Source organism: Bombina bombina, chromosome 3 (genome assembly GCF_027579735.1).
Source record: "Bombina bombina isolate aBomBom1 chromosome 3, aBomBom1.pri, whole genome shotgun sequence".
NCBI lineage: Eukaryota > Metazoa > Chordata > Amphibia > Anura > Bombinatoridae > Bombina > Bombina bombina.
In genome coordinates this window covers 459,467,390-459,488,140 of record NC_069501.1, presented here as the reverse complement: position 1 = coordinate 459,488,140, position 20,751 = coordinate 459,467,390, and the positions used below count along the sequence as shown (strand labels likewise).

Genomic DNA, 20,751 nt, shown 5'->3' with positions numbered 1-20,751 from the left:
TCAATAACTCTTACTGAGACAGGTTTATGTTTTTTAATGAGTGGGATTTTATTAATACGTGTATAGTTTAAATCTATATAATTAGAACTGGCTCCTGAGTCAACGATCACTTTGGAGTGGAGTCTCTGGGTCTCCCACTGTAAAAGAACAGATAAGGAAAAATGACTAGAGTCTGTTTTGTCAGAGGGGGAGGAAGTGCTCATAACACAGGTCTTACCCGTCTTCTGGCGTGATAGGGATGGACAGTACTTTACATTATGGTCGGGGAACCACAGTATAGACAAAGATTCTTGCATCTTCTGCGTAGTTTCTCTTGTGGCGTGAGAGGACCTCTAATGACCCCAATCTCCATAGGTTCAGATGTAGCCCTGGATGGAGACCTGCTGTATGTGGGTGTGGGTAGTCGCCTAGTGGTAGTGTCAGATAGAGTACGTTCATGTCTGTGCTCTCTTAGACGCCTATCAAGGCTGATGGATAAATTAATAAGCTCCTCTAGAGTGTCTGGTAGGGGTACCCTTGCTATTTCGTCCTTGAGTGAGTCTGATAAACCCAGGCGAAATTGGTTTTTTAGGGATAGCTCATTCCAGCCTGTATCCTTAGACCATCTTTTAAATTCAGTGATATAGTCTTCCACAGGGTGTTTATGTTGCATTAATGACCGCATAGCATTCTCAGCTGTTAGCTGTTTGAATGGATCGTCATATAATTGAGACATTGAGGTGAAGAAAGCATCTAATGAATATAACACAGGGTCATTATCTTAGAAAAAGGAGTTAGCCCATATATGTGCCTCACCCCTGAGGTATGAAATAACAGTAAGGACCTTAGTATGATCCGTGGAATAAGTCTTAGGCTTTAATGTGAACATTAGGTAACAGGCATTCCTAAATTCTCTGAAGTGCTTAAGTTCTCCAGAGAATTTCTCAGGTGGGCTAATTTGTGGTTCAGGTAGACTCTCACTCATTTGTTTGTCAGCTATTTCCTTAATTTAAGCTTTTAATGCAGTATTTTCCTGTTGTAAATTAGTAAGTGCCAAAGACATGTTTTCAACTTTGTCTGTTAGTGATTGCACATGTGTAACTAAATCCACTGGGTTCATTTTCTGGCTTGGTATTAATGTCACAGCTGAAGAAACTCTTTCTGTAATTCCCTATGAGGGAGGAAAATATATACAAGATAGAACCCAACTGTGGTTAAGTAATAAGGTAAACACAATTGATATGTTGGCCTGCTGATATTAAAGGTGGAAACTACTATCTGTAAGACTCATAACAGATATGAATAATACCAGCAGTACTGTTTGTTGTAGGTGTAATTAAGATCAGCAGGCTCTGATGGACCAACGGTTATATGGCTGCAGAGGTACTGATGGTTAACACCATAAGTAAGGGTTTATGCAAAAAACGTAGCAGATATTAAAGTATACTTTAGTATGAGAAAAAAGGTACTAAGTAGGAGTTTAGTAAGCTTACTTTGAAATAAGGATGTTTGGAAACTGTTCGATAGTCTGTGGCAGAGCTGACAGGGCTGCAGCTTGTCAGGGAGAGAGGTTCTGTGCAGCGTCGGCGTGTGACGTCACCGCGTATGAATCCAAGAGATCCGGCACAGCAGCAGAGAAGCAGAGTGTAACAGGAGCCTTCCGGACACTTTCAGTGTACAGGCAACTAAGGTAGGAAGCTTGGAATAAGGAATACCAAGCAATGAGTGAGAAGAATAGAAGGAATATATAGCGGAATGCAAAGTGTAATTATCGCCCCTTAAAGGTATATACACACCAATTACACATATATGTGACATAATGACAGGTAATGCCTGTCTGGCAGCAGCACTAGTAGATATAGGGATACAAAGGAAATAAATGCATTACATAATATAGCTAACTTCCTTTTTTGATAAATCTATTTGCACCATGTTTAACGCATGTAATACAAGTCCCACTCTCCACTTCACATCAAATTTGATGCAATACTTTGCACCAAATTTGACACAATACTCAAACTCCTAAACAACCTACAAACTAGTAACATTTTCCACCACTTTTTATTGGGAAATGCATAATCACGTTATTAATGAAATAAGCCAATCTGATTTAAATATACATTTTCTACTATCTCTAAGGAATCCAATTGCTCTATACTTGTGCCATTGATCACTCATCAGAACTTTGTTACATTGTGTATTATACTTTGAAAGCATGTATTTGTGAAATTAGTATTAAAGATAAACATTGATGATGACATTAGGCCACACAGTGTAATCATTTTGACAATGCTTTTAATAATCAAATGATGTTTGACTCAATATAATCTTAAACTGATAGTTCAAAGGGATAATCTTCCTAACATTAAACTGTCATGAATCAGATACAGCAGAAATTAAAATCACCTCTTTAATGTCATCCTATTTTCTTCCTTTTCTTGAATTTCATTTTCATTAAGAAATGTCATCTTAAATACCAGCCCATTTTTTAACACCTGTGTAGGAGTGGTGTTTAAAATCAGGAAGTGATACACAGGTGCAGAAAGAAAACTGGCCCATCTCTTAAAATATCCATTGTTTTCAAACAAATACATATGATACCCTGATGACATGTTATATTCACAATTATTCTTGCTCTAAATAATAATATATTTACAATATATACATATAGTGGTATAAATAAACACAGAGATATGAAAGACAACCAACATTGTTTAGAAGAAAAAAAAGAATTTAGGGACATGTAAATATTTTTGCAAAAGTTTTTTGATATAACATATATATATATATATATATATATATATATATATATATATATATATATATATACATACACACAAGTATGTGCAAAGATATATGTACACATTCTAGCATTAATAATCATTTTAAAAAACAAAAACAAAAAACATGAGCTAAACATATCATGATTTCTAGAAATACAAATACACATTAATTTATGGGAAAATATCATATCAGATTTTTTGTATAAAAAATAAATAGAAAAATAACTTTCTATTAGATATTTATTGTTTGTTCAGGAATAAATCTAGCTATTTCTTTGACATTAACAGATAAAAAATAGAAGATTAGCTTTAGAAAAATGTACTTGTTCATAGACAATAACGAAATGGTATAAATAAAGTTGGAAAAAACAGAACAAACTGTCTTCATTTGATGGACATTCAGGGTAGATCATTTGAAAAATAAGGATATTCGCAACATCGATTACTCTTATTTATCAATAGTCTGATGCTAATCGCGCCGGATTAGACGTAAGTATTTTTGACAGACTTGTTGATAAATAAGGCCATTAAATGTAGATGTATGGCAAGCGTATAGCCCATCGCGAATGTGTCGAGATTGACGCCTTGATAAATCGACCCCTTAGAAGAGAAGCTTTTGACAGTAAAAAATAATAATATTAAATAATATATCTAAACATTTCTAAAGTCTTAAACATTTCAAGTCTAAACATTTTGAAAACAAATCTTGTTTGCTGCATTTGTTTTTCAGGAGCCAAACTACATTAACCACTTGCCTCATTTAGAGGAGCCAATCCAGGCTTGAGTCTGTAGACAACAAGGCTAGCCAAGTCATTATGTTAGTATAAAGTTCATTGTTTTAAAGTTTATATCTGCTAAAGCCAATTAGGGAGAGATAAATATCAGGGCTAGCTTTGAGAAAAGCTGCATTTTTACATTAAATGGGGCAAAATAATGAATTAAATGAAATCTTTTTTACTATAAATAAATAAACCTTTTATATTAAAATCTCAAGATTGTCATTTTCCTTTTAAAGTGCTTACCTGTAAACTCTATATCAACTTCATTTTGTTGTAAGTGGCTCCATTTAACATTTTGTTGATCAACATATTTTTACACATTCATTTTTTTTTTAATTAAAAGCCATATTTATTAAAGATTTCATATTACAGTACAACAGAAGCTTAGTCTGTTGAATGCATACATATTTACAAAGACTTACAGAACAATATCAAACAGCCAGGCAGATAGAACAGTTGGAAAAAAATATCAGGCTTTGATTTTGACAAGTCTGTTTTACAGGGGAGTCATGCAGCGATCTGCCCACCTTGTTTTATATTTACAGTGACTTGAAGGCTTTTGTTTTCAGAAAGCACCATCTTTTACACTCTTGAAAAAGACAACTAGCACAAATATATGTAGCTGCTGGCTTGACGTTCATACACATCAACATACAATATAGATTGACAATAAATTATCCACAGGCAACTACATTATCTTATTTTCATCCTTAAAAAAATCATTTTATTTTACGTATCAGAGGAATGAAATTGATGGATGCACTGTTTTTCAAGAAAATCATATATTAGTAGAAAATAAAAAAAAACACAGATTCTTATAAAGTTATATTAAAAATCAGTTAGAAAAACTGATAAACTATACTAATTCAAACTCTTCTTGTTTTTAATCATATATTTCTTTTATTGGGAAAATGATTATATATAGTGTAACTTAATATCTAAAGCTGATGTTCACTGTGTTGGAAGTCAATAAATCTTAGTTTTAAAGGAACACTATAATTAAATTTAAACTCTCATGATTCAGATAAAACATGCAGTTTTAAACAACTTTCCGTTTAATTTCCATTATCAAAATGGGCACAATATTTTTATATGCACACTTTCTGAGGCATCAGCTGCTACTGAGCATGTGCAGTAATTCATACATATAGGCATTTTGTGATTGGCTGATGGCTGTCACATGATGCAATGAGAAGGAAAATTAAACTACCTTGAAATCTGCCAGAAAAAAATCTACTAATCTGAAATTCATTGAATTTGAAAGTGCTGTTGCCTTGTCTTTTTAGTATGCTTTTTTAATATTATGCAATTCTGCTGTCCTTTAAATAAATCAACAATCTCTTCAACATGAGTGTCTTGTGAATGGGGTCAAGACAAAGCAAATGATCCCTGGAGTATGCAACTTATATCTAAGCATAAGCAAACAATTGACAAGCCACCATTTTTAACATAATGTGCAACTCATGTGGACAACAAGCAATTCTTTTCTTCTGCCCATTTTCCTACTGTTTTATATTCTTGCCATTTTAACTTTTCAACCTGGAAAATTTTCTTCAAACACCCATATACACATTTTTTTTGTTATCTAGTACTGGAGAAATCTATGAAACACATTCAAAGTTTAGACACGACAAGTAGTAGCCATGTTGTTTTCTTTCCTTTAAAGCTTTATTAAACTAACAATGTACCACTAAAATCTTTTATAAATTATGTAAATTCCTTTTTATAGTGAGGCAACATTTGTGGCCTAAGTCTGCTATTTTCTTAAGCATAGAATGCCTGCTTCTAATTTCTCACTTAAAGTTTACATAAAGAAATATACACAATCAAAAATATTCTTAGCATATAGCAAATGAGAATATTAATTACCACTTGTCAACCTAAACTGAAATACTAGCAGATATTTTACAGTTATGCACTGTCAACTCAACATACATAAAAATATCTTCAGTTTTTCTTACAGTTGTATTTATATAAGAAATAAAAAAAAAATGGTGCTACACCCGGATTCCTATTCCTGGTGATGTCCATAAGTGCTTGACGATGGTAATCAAGTCTAGCCATATAGCTTGCAGGATATATGTGTCTCTGAGTCGAGCCCTTATCCTGTGCCTGACAAAAATCGCCGCCATGTCCCTCAGAAAACTCCCACGTTAACCATGAGGTGTTCACAAGAGGAAGTGAAAAGAAGCTTCGTCCACTCCCTTCTGAAGCGCGATCAATGTTTGGCTTTTAATGCACAAATTCTAGTGCAGCCCTTCTGCAAGGATCAAAGAGAAAATGACTTTACTGTATAATATTGCACATTTATATGAAGAAAAAAAAAACAACTGTCAAATCTTAGGACGTATACAGAAATGTTAACTTTTGCAAAAAACTAAAGCTGAATGTTTGTTATTGAATGTCATGGTAATTCTAGCGATATTAAGAGATACAGATACCATGACTATATTAATTTATGCTTAATTTATAGTTTAAAGGAATAATTACAACTGTATTAGGATATGATATTGTATGGGAGTATAAACAATCAAATCTTATCACATGGGGTAGATTTACCAATGTCTGTCCGACATGATACACTGTAGTGCATCATGTCTGACAGACATCGCTGAATGCCAACAGCATACGCTGTTGGCATTTATCATTACACAAGCAGTTCACCAGAACTGCTTGTGCAATGCCACTCCCTGCAGATTCACGGCCAATTGGCCGCTAGCAGGGGGTGTCAATCAGCCCGATCGTACAGGGAGTGCAGAATTATTAGGCAAATGAGTATTTTGACCACATCATCCTCTTTATGCATGTTGTCTTACTCCAAGCTGTATAGGCTCGAAAGCCTACTACCAATTAAGCATATTAGGTGATGTGCATCTCTGTAATGAGAAGGGGTGTGGTCTAATGACATCAACACCCTATATCAGGTGTGCATAATTATTAGGCAACTTCCTTTCCTTTGGCAAAATGGGTCAAAAGAAGGACTTGACAGGCTTAGAAAAGTCAAAAATAGTGAGATATCTTGCAGAGGGATGCAGCACTCTTAAAATTGCAAAGCTTCTGAAGCGTGATCATCGAACAATCAAGCGTTTCATTCAAAATAGTCAACAGGGTCGCAAGAAGCGTGTGGAAAAACCAAGGCGCAAAATAACTGCCCATGAACTGAGAAAAGTCAAGCGTGCAGCTGCCAAGATGCCACTTGCCACCAGTTTGGCCATATTTCAGAGCTGCAACATCACTGGAGTGCCCAAAAGCACAAGGTGTGCAATACTCAGAGACATGGCCAAGGTAAGAAAGGCTGAAAGACGACCACCACTGAACAAGACACACAAGCTGAAACGTCAAGACTGGGCCAAGAAATATCTCAAGACTGATTTTTCTAAGGTTTTATGGACTGATGAAATGAGAGTGAGTCTTTATGGGCCAGATGGATGGGCCCGTGGCTGGATTGGTAAAGGGCAGAGAGCTCCAGTCCGACTCAGACGCCAGCAAGGTGGAGGTGGAGTACTGGTTTGGGCTGGTATCATCAAAGATGAGCTTGTGGGGCCTTTTGGGGTTGAGGATGGAGTCAAGCTCAACTCCCAGTCCTACTGCCAGTTTCTGGAAGACACCTTCTTCAAGCAGTGGTACAGGAAGAAGTCTGCATCCTTCAAGAAAAACATGATTTTCATGCAGGACAATGCTCCATCACACGCGTCCAAGTACTCCACAGCATGGCTGGCAAGAAAGGGTATAAAAGAAGAAAATCTAATGACATGGCCTCCTTGTTCACCTGATCTGAACCCCATTGAGAACCTGTGGTCCATCATCAAATGTGAGATTTACAAGGAGGGAAAACAGTACACCTCTCTGAACAGTGTCTGGGAGGCTGTGGTTGCTGCTGCACGCAATGTTGATGGTGAACAGATCAAAACACTGACAGAATCCATGGATGGCAGGCTTTTGAGTGTCCTTGCAAAGAAAGGTGGCTATATTGGTCACTGATTTGTTTTTGTTTTGTTTTTGAATGTCAGAAATGTATATTTGTGAATGTTGAGATGTTATATTGGTTTCACTGGTAAAAATAAATAATTGAAATGGGTATATATTTGTTTTTTGTTAAGTTGCCTAATAATTATGCACAGTAATAGTCACTTGCACACACAGATATCCCCCTAAAATAGCTAAAACTAAAAACAAACTAAAAACTACTTCCAAAAATATTCAGCTTTGATATTAATGAGTTTTTTGGGTTCATTGAGAACATGGTTGTTGTTCAATAATAAAATTAATCCTCAAAAATACAACTTGCCTAATAATTCTGCACTCCCTGTATAGGATCGGGCAGATTGAAGACCACAACCTCAGAGGCCGTCGACAAGTTATGGAGCAGCAGTCTTTAGACCGCTACTTCATAACTGCTGTTTCCGGCAAGCCTGAAGGCTCACGCGAAAACAAGGGGAACAAGGGCCATTCGGCCCTTGTTAAATCTACCCCATTGTCTAAATGGGGTACACGTATCTAAAATTTGATGTTATAAATATCATAGTAATTCTAGCCATATGAACCCAGAACAAATACTACAGTAATATTGATATGTTTTTCATTTATAGCTTAAAGGGCCTCTAAACCCAAAATCTTTCTTTCATGATTCAGATAGAACATACAAATTTAAACAACATTACAATTTACTTCTATTATTTATTTTGCTTCATTTTTTAGATATCCTTATTTGAAGAAAAAGCAATGCACATGGGTGAGCCAATCACACAAGGCTTCTATGTGCAGCAACCAATCAGCAGCTACTGAGCATATCTAGATATGCTTTTCAGCAAAGAATATCAAGAGAATAAAACAAATTAGATCATAGAAGTATATTAGAAAGATGTTAGAAATTGCATTCTCTTTCAAAATCATGAAAGAAAAAATGTGGGTTTCATGTCCCTTTAAAAGGGCAATGTACTCAGGAAAATAGCTGATTAGAGTTCATTGTATTGAAAGCTGCTTTAGGGACACCTTTTTATATGGACTGGCTCTCTGTACCCTAACCTCTTCTGGAAAGTTGATTTCTGTTTTTTTTATAGCTGATATTGCAGCACTGATATTTTTTCTTTATAGGCTTTAAAGGAATAGTCTAGTTGAAATTAAACTTTCATGATTCAGATAGAGCATGCAATTTTAAGCAACTTTCAAATTGAATCCTATTATAAATATTTCTTCATTCTCTTGGTATCTTTATTTGAAAAAGGAGTAATAAAAGCATAGGAGCCGGCCCATTCACATTCAAATAAAGATACCAAGAGAACAATGAAAAAATTATGATAGGAGTAAATTAGAATGTTGCTTAAAAATCTGAATCCTGAAAGTTTAATTTTGATTAGACTATCCCTTTAACTGGAAAATAAAAGGGCAGAACATTTTACAGGACATTGTCTCTTTTGAGGAAGATTAAAGCTAATAAATAGATAGATATATAGATAGAAAGAAAGATAGATAGATAGATAGATAGATAGATAGATAGATAAACACCTAATAATCACTGCATATCTACAAAATCCTTAAAAAAAAAGGATTTAGAATTCCTACTAGTTGTTTGTTAGCAAAATTTTTATTGACGTTTCTTGAGTATGTTTACCTTGTCTCCCTTACTGTGACCCCATTTAGGATGTACATGAGCTCTTGCACTTATCTAAGCATTATGTAGCACACTGCAGGTTGAGATTAACTGCAGCATACTGAAGTATGCAATATGAACTCCAACATCTCTACAAGAGTGGAACGCTAAATTACAACAAAAGGAGGGAAGATAAATATTGATGCTTATTGCATTTGCTAGTATACTTAACTTTATGGGGGCTTCATGTTTGAATTTATTAATGCTCCTTAAGCTATCAATACATAAATGTATTTTAGGCTTAGTGGCATCTAAGCCAGAGAAAAACTATGCAAACAATTTATTTCTGAGGACAATAAGAAATTGCATTGTAAACAAATGTGCAGATATTGTTTTACGAATTTGAACTCTGAACTTTTGCGGATGTGATAAAGCTAGAATGTGCTTTAAAAATTGGGATTAAATAGTTTATTACCAAGTACCAAGAAAGAAGTTAAGTTTCAACAAAGGATATCAGGATTTTTCGTAGAACTATTTAAACCACAAGAGTTTAATTATGACTTTAATGTCTCTTTAACATATATTTTCAAATATTTATCTTATACATAAATATATATTTTTTGATGATAGTTAAAAGTACCTAAAGTACAAAATCATCTAATCTAGCAACCGTATTATTTTTTTAATTTAACCTGTTTAAATCTTAAATGGGCCATCAGGGGCTTTTAAAAGGCTATTTGAATTATTATTATTATTATTATTATTATTATTATTTTATTAAACAGTATTTTTGTGTCCTATGACTTGATAATGTTAAGACACTGGTCATGAATGCTTTACTTACTATGAAATATGAAATGATGCATTTCATAGTAGTGCGGGTCACATGACTGAGCAAACCCCTGTTTGTCCACTGCCACAATGTGTGTAGTTTGTTCCTTTAGCCGAAGGGGTAACAGCACTAAAAGGCCTGTGTAAAAAAAGCAATAGCATAATAAAAAAAATGCATCTTGAGTGAAAAACAATATTCATTAGCTATTGTATTACTTTAGATGTCTGTGCTATAGGTTTGATTACTTGCAAAGGGTAACATATAGAGGTATGTTTTTTTTTCTATAACATTCATTTGCTTTTACATTTTCACATTTCAAAGTTACAAAGGTTAAGAAAAACCCAGGCTTGTAATTGTGTTTCTACTATATACAATGAGAAGCAACATTGTTTCTCTATGTCACTTTAATTTAAAATCATTAAATATATAGGTAAACACACACACACACACACACACATATATATATACAGTATTTAGAAAATAATGAAGAGTGCACTCACCAGGACTTTTCAGAAATTTTATTCCAAATACATACATATTTGGAATAAAATTTCTGAAAAGTCCTGGCGAGTGTACTCTTCATTATTTTCTATTTGCCTCTCTGTTGCACCCTGGGCATTGGAACTGGATTTCTGGAGTGCTTGTCTACTTTGAACTTTTATATTTAGTATTTATATATATATATATATATATATATATATATATATATATATATATATATATACTGTATATACTAAATGTAATGTGTAAATATGCATCAAATACACTCCTTTTTTGAAATTTAGAATTGTATTATTACATGTTCATACAACTGTGCATTGATTTTATCATTCACTCTGTATACAGATATATAATGTGAGAATGAATTGTCTAATTCTTAATTATTAGAGTACTTTCTTATTGGACTACTGCTTGCCTATACCTATGTATTTAACCCCCACAAATGCATTACATTTATAATTTTAATTAAGTTCCTGATAAGTAATGCACTGCTTGACCAGAACTAAATGGAGCTATTGAGCCAATCAAGGGTGGCATATGTGCATAGCTCCAATCACTGACCATGTTCAGCACAGAAAAGGTAGCAGATTGTGCTCAGGAGGTTATGTTACCTATGTGTTTAACTTATTAGCATTGGTTAAACAAACCCATATTTATATTCAAGCAATAGTCCAAAAAGAAAATGCTCTATCCCTTTAGACCAGTCTCTTACTACAACTTTATGTTCCTTTAACTATGACTCTTCTTAACAGTGATACTAAACTATTCTATCACATCAAAGACTGCATGCAAAACATACAAGGTGCATTTGGTTAACACCATTACAAATTTACAGTGTAGCTACTTTTTTTGATGTGGATTAATTTTTTTTTTACTTACTGCTTTTTGTGTACTTTCTTTGGCATGCCAGGTTCAGAACAAGATATGGGTTTGCCCTTCTCGTATGTCTCACCAGAAATCCCATTTGAAACATACAGGTTTGTAGGAACTGGAATTTTATCAGTCTTAATGACACAATTAGTTAAATCCAAAGACCTGGACGGGGAGATATCCATACACAAAATATCATAGTCCATCGTGTTCTTCTTTGGGGTTGTATTCTTTTTGCCTGAGTTTTCTTGAACCGTTACTTGGACATTAACCTTCTTAGATGATGTCTTTGGAGACAAATTGGTTTCCTGTACTGATGTCCTTTGGGACATAGGAGCTAGGTTTGTCTGAGGTGAGGGCTTTTGTGTGGTGTTAACAGTAGTGCTAATTGGTACGGCTGATTTCTTCGAAGTATTTGTTGATGGTGATTTATGGCATGAATTCCTCCTCACTTCATTATTTTCATTTGGTGGCATGGGAAGATCAAGAGACTGAGAAATGTTCTTGTGTTTTCCTTTAATCTGCCCAACCTCCTTTGAGTTTGTATCTACTACTTTGGTTTGAGAATTCCCACTGGCTGTCTTGGATGCTTGACTGCTCTGTGTCTTAGAAGCAGTCTTTGTTTGTGAATGTCCGTCTTTTGTGATAGAGGTTGTATCATTAAACAACTGGTTATGTTCAGTGGGGGTGTTGTGCACTGGGCTAGTTTGTGTAGCACTGTTTTGAGTAATGTTTTTGGAAGCAGTTTTTTTAGAAGTCGTGTTGAGATTCTTGACTTCTTGACTTAAACGGAGTGAAGCAGTCTGCATTTCAGCTTGTTTCTGTCGAGTTGAATTCTTTTGGACAGTGTTAGCTTGTTCAGCCTGAGCTTGAACCACATTCAAGGATGAGGAGTCTTTCTTGTTGATGCTACAAGGTTCCTTCAACTCTGCATTTTTAATTTCGACTTTCTGCCCAATAACTGCACTTTCAGAAGATATCACTGCCCCTGAGCTGCTTAAAGGGATTCCAGTGGAAATGAAAGGGTGAAGTTTGCTCATTTCATGGCTGTTTGTCTCTGCTGTGCTGGAATGGGGACTGTTGGGTCTTGTAGAAACAGATACATTGATAGTAGGAACCTCATTCTTTATCTCTGTGGCTGAGTTGGTGCTAGTTTGGCTGTTCATGTGCAGTTTCTTCATGTGATAAACCACAGTTGCTGCATTAAAGGCTTGCTGAAAAAAACAGCAAATAACTGGTTGTTAATTATATGAAAATAATACATGAGATTAGTACAAGTTCCTAAAGGGACATAAAAACACAAATTGTTCTTTCATGATTCAGATAGAACATACAATTCTAAACACATTTCCAATTTACTTCTTTTATCAAATTTTCTTATCCTTTCTTATCCTTTGTTGCAACAATGTTATACATAAGCCATAGCACTAGATAGCAGAACTATTTCCTGTCATGTAGTGCTCCAAATAATATAACCATCTAATTAGCTGGTTAATTTACAGTAAATAGATAAGTAAATTCAATCCAAAACAGACAAATAATTCAGTCTTACATTGCACAACCGATGCCTTATAAGAATAAGTATATAATTAAATTTTGACCATCCTTGTATACTCATATGTACGCAGTGCTATGACATTTCTTGTTGCCTTACAAATAAATTATAACAATAATGTAACAATTAGCAGTAAAACCGTACCTTCCATTTGCTTTTGGCAAAATTTTTCTTGATTTGGATGCTCACTGAACGATAAATATCTCTGTGAAGAGCTGTGTTGCCAGCAATCCTGTAAATAAGGGGGGCAAATATTTATTATATATAAAATAATAGCATGGCACTGGGCTTCTAGGACATTAAAGAAATAAATATAGAATATCACTTAAAGATAACTGTATAGACAATAAAGTATGGACCATTAAACACAATAGAATAATCAATAAATGCATAATAAAAAGACATTTCAAAAGCACTTAGTTTGAATTTCAAATGAGTAGTAGAGTTCTTTCTTTTAAAAATACGTTCTATTTTGCCTCCCACTGCATTATGTGACAGCTTTTAGCAAATCACAAAATGCATTTACGCATATCGTGTTTTCTTGCACATGCTCAGTAGGAGCTGGTGTCTCAGAAAGTGCGCATATAAAAATATTATGCACATTTAGATAATATAAGTGAATTGGAAAGTTGTTTACAATTTTGTGCTCTACCTGAATCATAAAAATTTAATTTTGACTTTAGTGTCCCTTTAAACAATGAAAATGTAAAGGACCATTGTATACAGTCGAATTGCATAATAAAAGACAATGCAATATCACTTGCTTTTATTACTAAATGTTCCAATTTCAAAATTGTATGAAATTAGCCAGTCCTCTGTTTCAGGTGACAGCCATCAGCCAATCACAGACTAATATAAGTATTCATTCTGGCACACGCTGGTGCCTCAGAAGTGTGCATGTAAAAAAACAGAGCACAATCTGATTGTGTCTGATGGTATCCCTTTAAAGGGATATGAAACACAAACTTTACATTTAGCCACCAATCAGTAAGCACTACCCAGGTGCTGAATCAAAAATGTGCTGGCCCCTAAGCTTACATTCCTGCTTTTCAAATAAAGATACAAAAAGAATAAAGAAAAATTGATAATAGGAGTAAATTAGAAATTTGCTAAAAAAATGCGTGTTCTATCTGAATCAAGAAAGAAAAAATTGGGTTTCATATCCCTTTAATATTAGAAAAAAATATTATGTATTTTAACTGAAAATAATAATACAAATACTACTGGAAATAATAAATAGTTATAGGCAAGCAAAAGTGCAATAAGAAAATGCTTAGAGCATTATAACATTTTCTTTATCAGTAAAGTAAGTACTAAACCATTATCAGTAAAGTAAGCAATAAAAACATAAAAGTGCAATAAAGCAGATAGGGATATCAATTTGTAATCCTGTCTGTACATTTTTCTACTCTTGTATTAAAGATCAAATTGTTTGAATTTGGAATAGTATCCTGTTAGCAATATACATAGGCCAACGTCTATTAAACTGCAGGAGGACAAAGTTCTCTGGTAGGGAACCTGTCTGTCCATGTTCATTGGAACAAGACATCATGTGCTGCTTGAGTTTAAGATTGCAATCACTTTTTCAGCCCCACACCCTGCTCCAATAAAAAAACAATTGCCTGAGAGCAGAACTTATCAGTAATTCTGGATTAATGAGTCCAGTAAGCTTAAATGGATAGGAATGTCAAGATTAAATTTGGATGATTAAAATAGAGCATGCAATTTTAAGACACTTTTAAATTCACTTCTATTTTCAAATGTGCTTCATTCTCTTGGTATCTCTTGCTAAAAAAGAATATGCACATATCCTACACAAGTGTGAGCGGGCTGCTGATTGGTGCCTGCACACATTTGTCTCTTGTGATTGGCTAACTAGATGTGTTCAGCTAGCTGCCAGTAGTTCAATGCTGTTCCTTTAGCAAAGGATAACAAGATAATTAAGAAAATTTGATAATAGACGTACGTTGGAAAGTTGTTTAAAATTGTATGTTCTTTCCAAATCATGAAAGACAAATTTGGGGGTTTTCTGTCTCTTTAATTATGCATAGTAAAATAACTTTATGAAATAATTTATTTATTTTTGTCCATTTTTCCTGTAATTTAAGCCTGAAAATTGTGGATTTTCCAATCCTGACAACTGGAAGAGCACATAACAGACTTCACAAGTCTAACCCTGCCACATATCACTTCCTAATCCAGTTCTTATCTTTTCTGCTAAAACAAAACAATAAAGATGACAGTGGAAGTGGTGGGAGTAGTTTGACCATTGATACACAACTGATATAGTTTAGATTTTGATGATATGTTAATCTACTGGAAGAATGCAGAAAATGTAATTACAAGGTGATTACCATCCCTTTAATTCTGCCATGGTGCCCATGGTTTACATCAATAAATATGTAATGTAATGTGCACACATTTTCCTCCAATATAACTCCTTAGCACAAAATGACAAACATTCCAAAATATACAAAAACGATAGTGATTTAGCTGGATATGTATTTGAAAATACACAAAGCTTTAGCAATGGTTAGCTGCTTTCTTTCAAGATGAAAGGTAGAGGGTATACTCTCTTTTTGCTGTAGTTTCACTTTCCTAAGGGCTAAGTTACAAGTAGCGTGCTAAATTTAGCTTGGGTTGCAATAAACAACGGGCGCGATCAAATATACGGCGCAGGTTTCGGCGCAAGCGTGGGAACCTGCGCCGTCCGTAATTTCACCTCGGACATCGGGGTATTACATAAACCCCGCCGGCAATTCATAAAGCTCTGTAAGTCTGATAAACTAGCGATGTCCAGAAATGAGCGTAAATACAAATTTCTGGAGTCGCCAGTGACTTACGGCACTTTAGAAACTGCCGGCGCCTAAGAAAAGTAAAGAAAATAACAAATCTCCCGTAAAAGTCTAACACGCCTCCCAAAAATAAGCTTGACATGTAAAACCCCTATATCCGCAATCACCCCCTCTCATTACTAATATTAAATGTATTAACCCCTAGACCGACAACCCCCCACAACGCAATATGCCTATTTAAACTATTAACCCCTATATCCGCCATCAAACCCACACCGCAAGTAATAACTAAATTATTAACCCCTAAATCCGCCAACCCCAACATCGCAAACTACCTATTAAAACTATTAACCCCTAATCTGCCATTAACCCACAACGCAATAAACCTAATCAAGTATTAACCCCTAAACCGCCATAGCCCACAAACTGATTTGAACAGCCAATAGGATTTCAGTAGCTCTTATCCAATTGGCTGATTTGAACAGCCAATAGGATTTCAGTAGCTCTCATCCGATTGGCTGATTTGAATTTGAAGGCTCAAATCAGCCAATAGGAATTCAAGGGATGCCATTTTTAATCGCGTACCTTGAATTCCTATTCAGTGTACGGCGGAGATCATATGAAGAGGATCCTCCACGCTCCATGGCTCCGCGGTCACCGGTCTTCAGTTCCAGAGTCGCCGTTCTTCAGTTCCAGCGTTGCCGGTCTTCAACTCCGCCCTCCGCTCCGCGCTGGCTGGTTCCTGGAAGAAGAAAGAAGAGGCTGCTGCTTGGAAGAACACTTCACCGCCTGGAACAGGACCTTCTCCGCTGAACTTCAGGACAGGTGAGGACCACTTGGGGGTTAGACTTAGGGTTTTTTAAGGGTTTTTTGGGGGGATTTATTTTATTTAGATAGGGTGGGCAGCAAAAGAGCTAAATGCCCCTTTAAGGGCAATGACCAACAAATGCCTTTTTCAGGGCAATGGGTAGTTTAGCATTTTTAGTGTTAGTATTTTTTGGGGGGGGTTTGGTGGGTGAGGGGGTTTACTGGTAGGGGGGCTGTGTGTATTTTTTTGGCAAAAGAGCTGATTATCTTGGGGCAATGCCCTGCAAAAAGTCATTTTAAGGGCTACTGGTAGTTTATTAGATTATGGGGTGTTTTTATTTTGTGGGGACTTTTTTATTTTCATAGGGATTAGGTGTAATTTATTTAAAATTTGGTAATTTTATTTTTTATTTTCTGTAATCTTAGATTTTTTTATTTTCTGTAATTCTTGCTTAAAGGGACAGTCTACTCCTGAATTTTGATTAGACTGCCCCTTTATTTATACTTAGTTTATTTGTATTTTAAAAGTAGTGTAATTTTTTTTATATTTAATAGTAACTTAGTATTTTGTAAATGAGGTAATTTTAGTTTATTTAGGGGGGTTAGGTTAGGTGTTAGATTTATTGCGTTGTGGGCTATGGCGGTTTATGGGTTAATACTTGATTAGGTTTATTACGTTGTGGGCTATGGTGGTTTAGGGGTTAATAGACTTTATTAGTTATTGCGGTGGGGTATTGCGGTTGACAGGTAGATTGCGCATGCGTTAGGTGTTAGTTTATTTTTGCAGGCATTTTCGGGAGTTACGGTGCTCCCATACTCAGCGCAAGGCCTGCTACGGCTGCCTTTTATGGCGAGATAAAAATGGAGTAAGATTTCTCCATTTTCGCCACGTAAGTCCTTGCGCTGGATATTGGATACCGATTTGCGACGCGGTTCTATGTTAGCCTATGGGAGTAATAATATACGCGCGTAACTTGTATGCTACGCCGTATATGTAATACCAAAATCGCGTAAAATCTGGCGGCGGAGGATTTTGCGGGCGACGCTGCATATGTAATGGAGGCCAGTATTGTGAAAGCGCTAACTTGCGAACCTACTACACGATTAAAGTAAACAGATGCCCTCGAGCGCATAGATATATATATACATATATATATATATATATAAAAAATAAAAGCAGTGCAGGACTTTCGCAGAGTCTGGTTAGCACGAGCGAAAAGTGTCAGATTTTTTGGAAAGCGCACTCAATCTAAGTCTATGGGCACCATCTACTAAGCAGTCAGCGAGCTACCCGCAAAAAATCTCGCGTTCAAACTCGCATCTTTAAAATTGCGAGCGTACTTATCCGCCAAACCTCGCTACCTCTCCATTTTTCACTGTAATTAGACACATTTGACCAACAACTCGCCAAAAACGAATGTACTAAAAAATCTATTTGTCCGCTCGCAACAATTTCCGCTCCCACCTTGTTATTTTTGCTTCGCCACCTTTTAGGTGGTGGGCAAGGTACAAAACAATAGAAAAGTCATTGTAGACGCCAGTCTAGACATATATAAAAGGCAGTAATATCAGCATTGTACTTACATTGTTCATTTCGGCAGCTATGGAGACACTTCTGTATTTGTTTATTCTCCGTGTGATGCAAATGCGGTCTAGAAGACAGAATACTGGAAATGTCGCTAATCGATTGGTTCGATTGGTTCGTGTCCCCTGTGTATTCCTTCCATGGGTTGGTTTGCACGGCCTTTCTGACCGAGAGATCATACAAAGATTCCGGCTTGATCGTGAATCCATATTACACCTGTATCGAGAGATTGAAGATCATTTGGAGCCGATGACGGCTCGTTCACAAGCTATTCCGGGACTACTGAAACTATTAGCTGCATTGCATTTTATGGCAACAGGCTCCTTTCAGGCAGTTTCTAGCGTCATTATTGGAATGAGTCAATCTGCTTTTTCACGCCACTTATCAAAAGTCATAGAGGCTATGATGGTTATTTTTCATCGATATGTTTGTTTGCCATCTACCCCAGAAGAATGGCAATCTATAAAGTCGAATTTCTATAGGATGGCTGGGATGCCCAATGTCCTAGGGGCCATAGACTGTACCCATGTTGCTGTAAGACCACTTCAAGCTCGTGAGGAGATCTATAGGAATAGAAAGCATTTCCATTCCTTGAATGTTCTGATGGTCTGTGACCCCAACATGAGGATAATCAGTGTCCGTTCAAACTTCCCTGGCTCATGTCATGATTCTTACATCTTAAGGCAGATGGCTTATACCGGAAGTTCGAGGATGGAGATATGCCTGAAGGATGGCTTCTAGGTAAGCATATATGGCGTCTAATTTGTCTCTCATTTCCATGTACATAAATTGCGCCCAATTTGTCGACTGTAATTAAAGAGTAATCTGTATATTTTAAATTTGTATCGTATAGTTGTCAATCTTTATAATTATTTTTAGAATAATATTTATATTAATTTTATGTCCTATTAGGAGATGGAGGCTACTCATGTACAGAATGGCTGTTGACTCCCTATAACAACCCACAGACCAGAAATCAAGTACGTTTCAATGAAGCTCACCGATCTACCAGGGGGATAATTGAGAGGACTTTCGGTCTTTTGAAAATGCGGTTTCGATGTCTTGATCGTTCTGGCGGCGCTATGCAGTATGCACCTGAGAAAGTGGCAAAAATTATATTGGTTTGCTGCATACTGCACAATATAGCAATCAAAAGAGGCTGTCCATTAGAAGAAGAAAATACCATAGATGCTGATGAGTTAACAGAAGAAATATGTGTAGAACAAGCTAATAGGTGTGGTATGGCAACAAGGGACATGGTTTCCGAACAATATTTTGATGATTAAAATTCCTGTTTTAAGTTGATCAATAAAAATAATTTGCTTTATTAAATTGTCTTCTAAAAATTTTTTTAATAATAAAGGTTATTAAAAATCCCTGTTGATAAACAGATAAATACATTACAGTTGTTGCTCTTCAATTATCAAAGGTGTCAAATAAATCAAGTTTATGATCAAAGTAATTACAGACAATATATTTTAGTTAATACATTGTCTTTGTGACATCACACTACTGTCTATAGCTTCTCAAACTCTTTTACATAATGTGATTTGTGTAATGTAATAATCATGTCAATCAAAACAAGGTTTTGCTGATGCGAAAAGTGAGGATTCTTGGATTTTGAAGTGGTATCAGATCCAGATGAAGCCATATCCAATTTGTAAATAAAGATCACAAAAAATAACGCTCTGTAATCACTCTACAAAAAAATTTGAACAATAATAAAGTTGTTTAGAAAAGTTGAAGTTTTATAGGGGCAAAATTCCTTTCCCGCGACTACTATGACGTTTCTGACACCTTGCATGTCACGTGTTAATAATTGGCCAGACAATTCGACTGAAAGTTAAGTACATTAGCTTAGTCGCGGCGAGCGAGGCGTCAAATTTATCAATAATCCGCCACTGCTTGCGGCGGGCTAGACATGTCTATTTATTGGGGGATTATTAGTACATAGCGGCAGCGGACACCATTTTGCCCGCGGCGAGTAACGGCAAGTTTATCCACGTCTACAATGACGGATTAATTGACGGCTTAGTACATGGAGCCCTATGGGGAGAAGATGCTAATGCAGTCGTGATATCTGAAGTCCTGAAGTTTGTTCTTGCGGTAACTATTTACTTTCAACTTGTAATATTCGCGCTAACCCGCCCACATTAACAGTTTATTTTGAGTGCAGTTAGCGCTCAAGCAAAAAATTCTTATAATGCGCAACTTGTAATCTGGCCCTAAATAGGTAATGGATGTGTGAAATGCTGTTCCAGTTAAAAGGTACATGAAACCCAACATTCATGACTAAGATAGAGAATACAATTTTAAATAATTTTCCAATTTACTTTTATTATCTAATGTGCGTTATTATCTTGGTATCCTTTGTTAAAGAAGCAACAATGCACTACTGGGAGCTAGCTGAACACACTGCGTGAGCCAATACCATAAGGTATATATAAGCAGCCACCAATCAGCAGCCTACCTAGAAATTGTTTTAAACAAAGGATATCAAGAGAACAAAACACATTAGATAATAGAAGTAAATTGAAAGGCTAGTTAAACTGCATGTTAAACTGCATCTAAATCACAAAAGAAAAAATATATGTTTCAGTAATAGATAAACAAAAAGCACCTACAATATACATAAAGCAATTATTAACACTCAAATTAGCATAAGATTTTAAAAA

At 35.6% G+C, this 20,751-nt stretch overlaps 1 protein-coding gene across 1 annotated transcript in view; it reads right to left on the bottom strand.

The window, feature by feature from the left end:
- Nucleotides 1-988: 988 nt before the first annotated feature.
- Nucleotides 989-20,751, bottom strand: part of LOC128652394 (caM kinase-like vesicle-associated protein) — a 74,708-nt gene continuing 54,945 nt past the window's right edge. The window contains exons 9-12 of the mRNA XM_053705332.1: nt 13,034-13,121; nt 11,344-12,548; nt 10,032-10,101; nt 989-1,150 (exon numbers count right to left, since the gene is read on the bottom strand). Coding sequence (XP_053561307.1) covers nt 989-1,150; nt 10,032-10,101; nt 11,344-12,548; nt 13,034-13,121 — 1,525 coding nt within the window. The remainder of the gene's footprint in view (nt 1,151-10,031; nt 10,102-11,343; nt 12,549-13,033; nt 13,122-20,751) is intronic.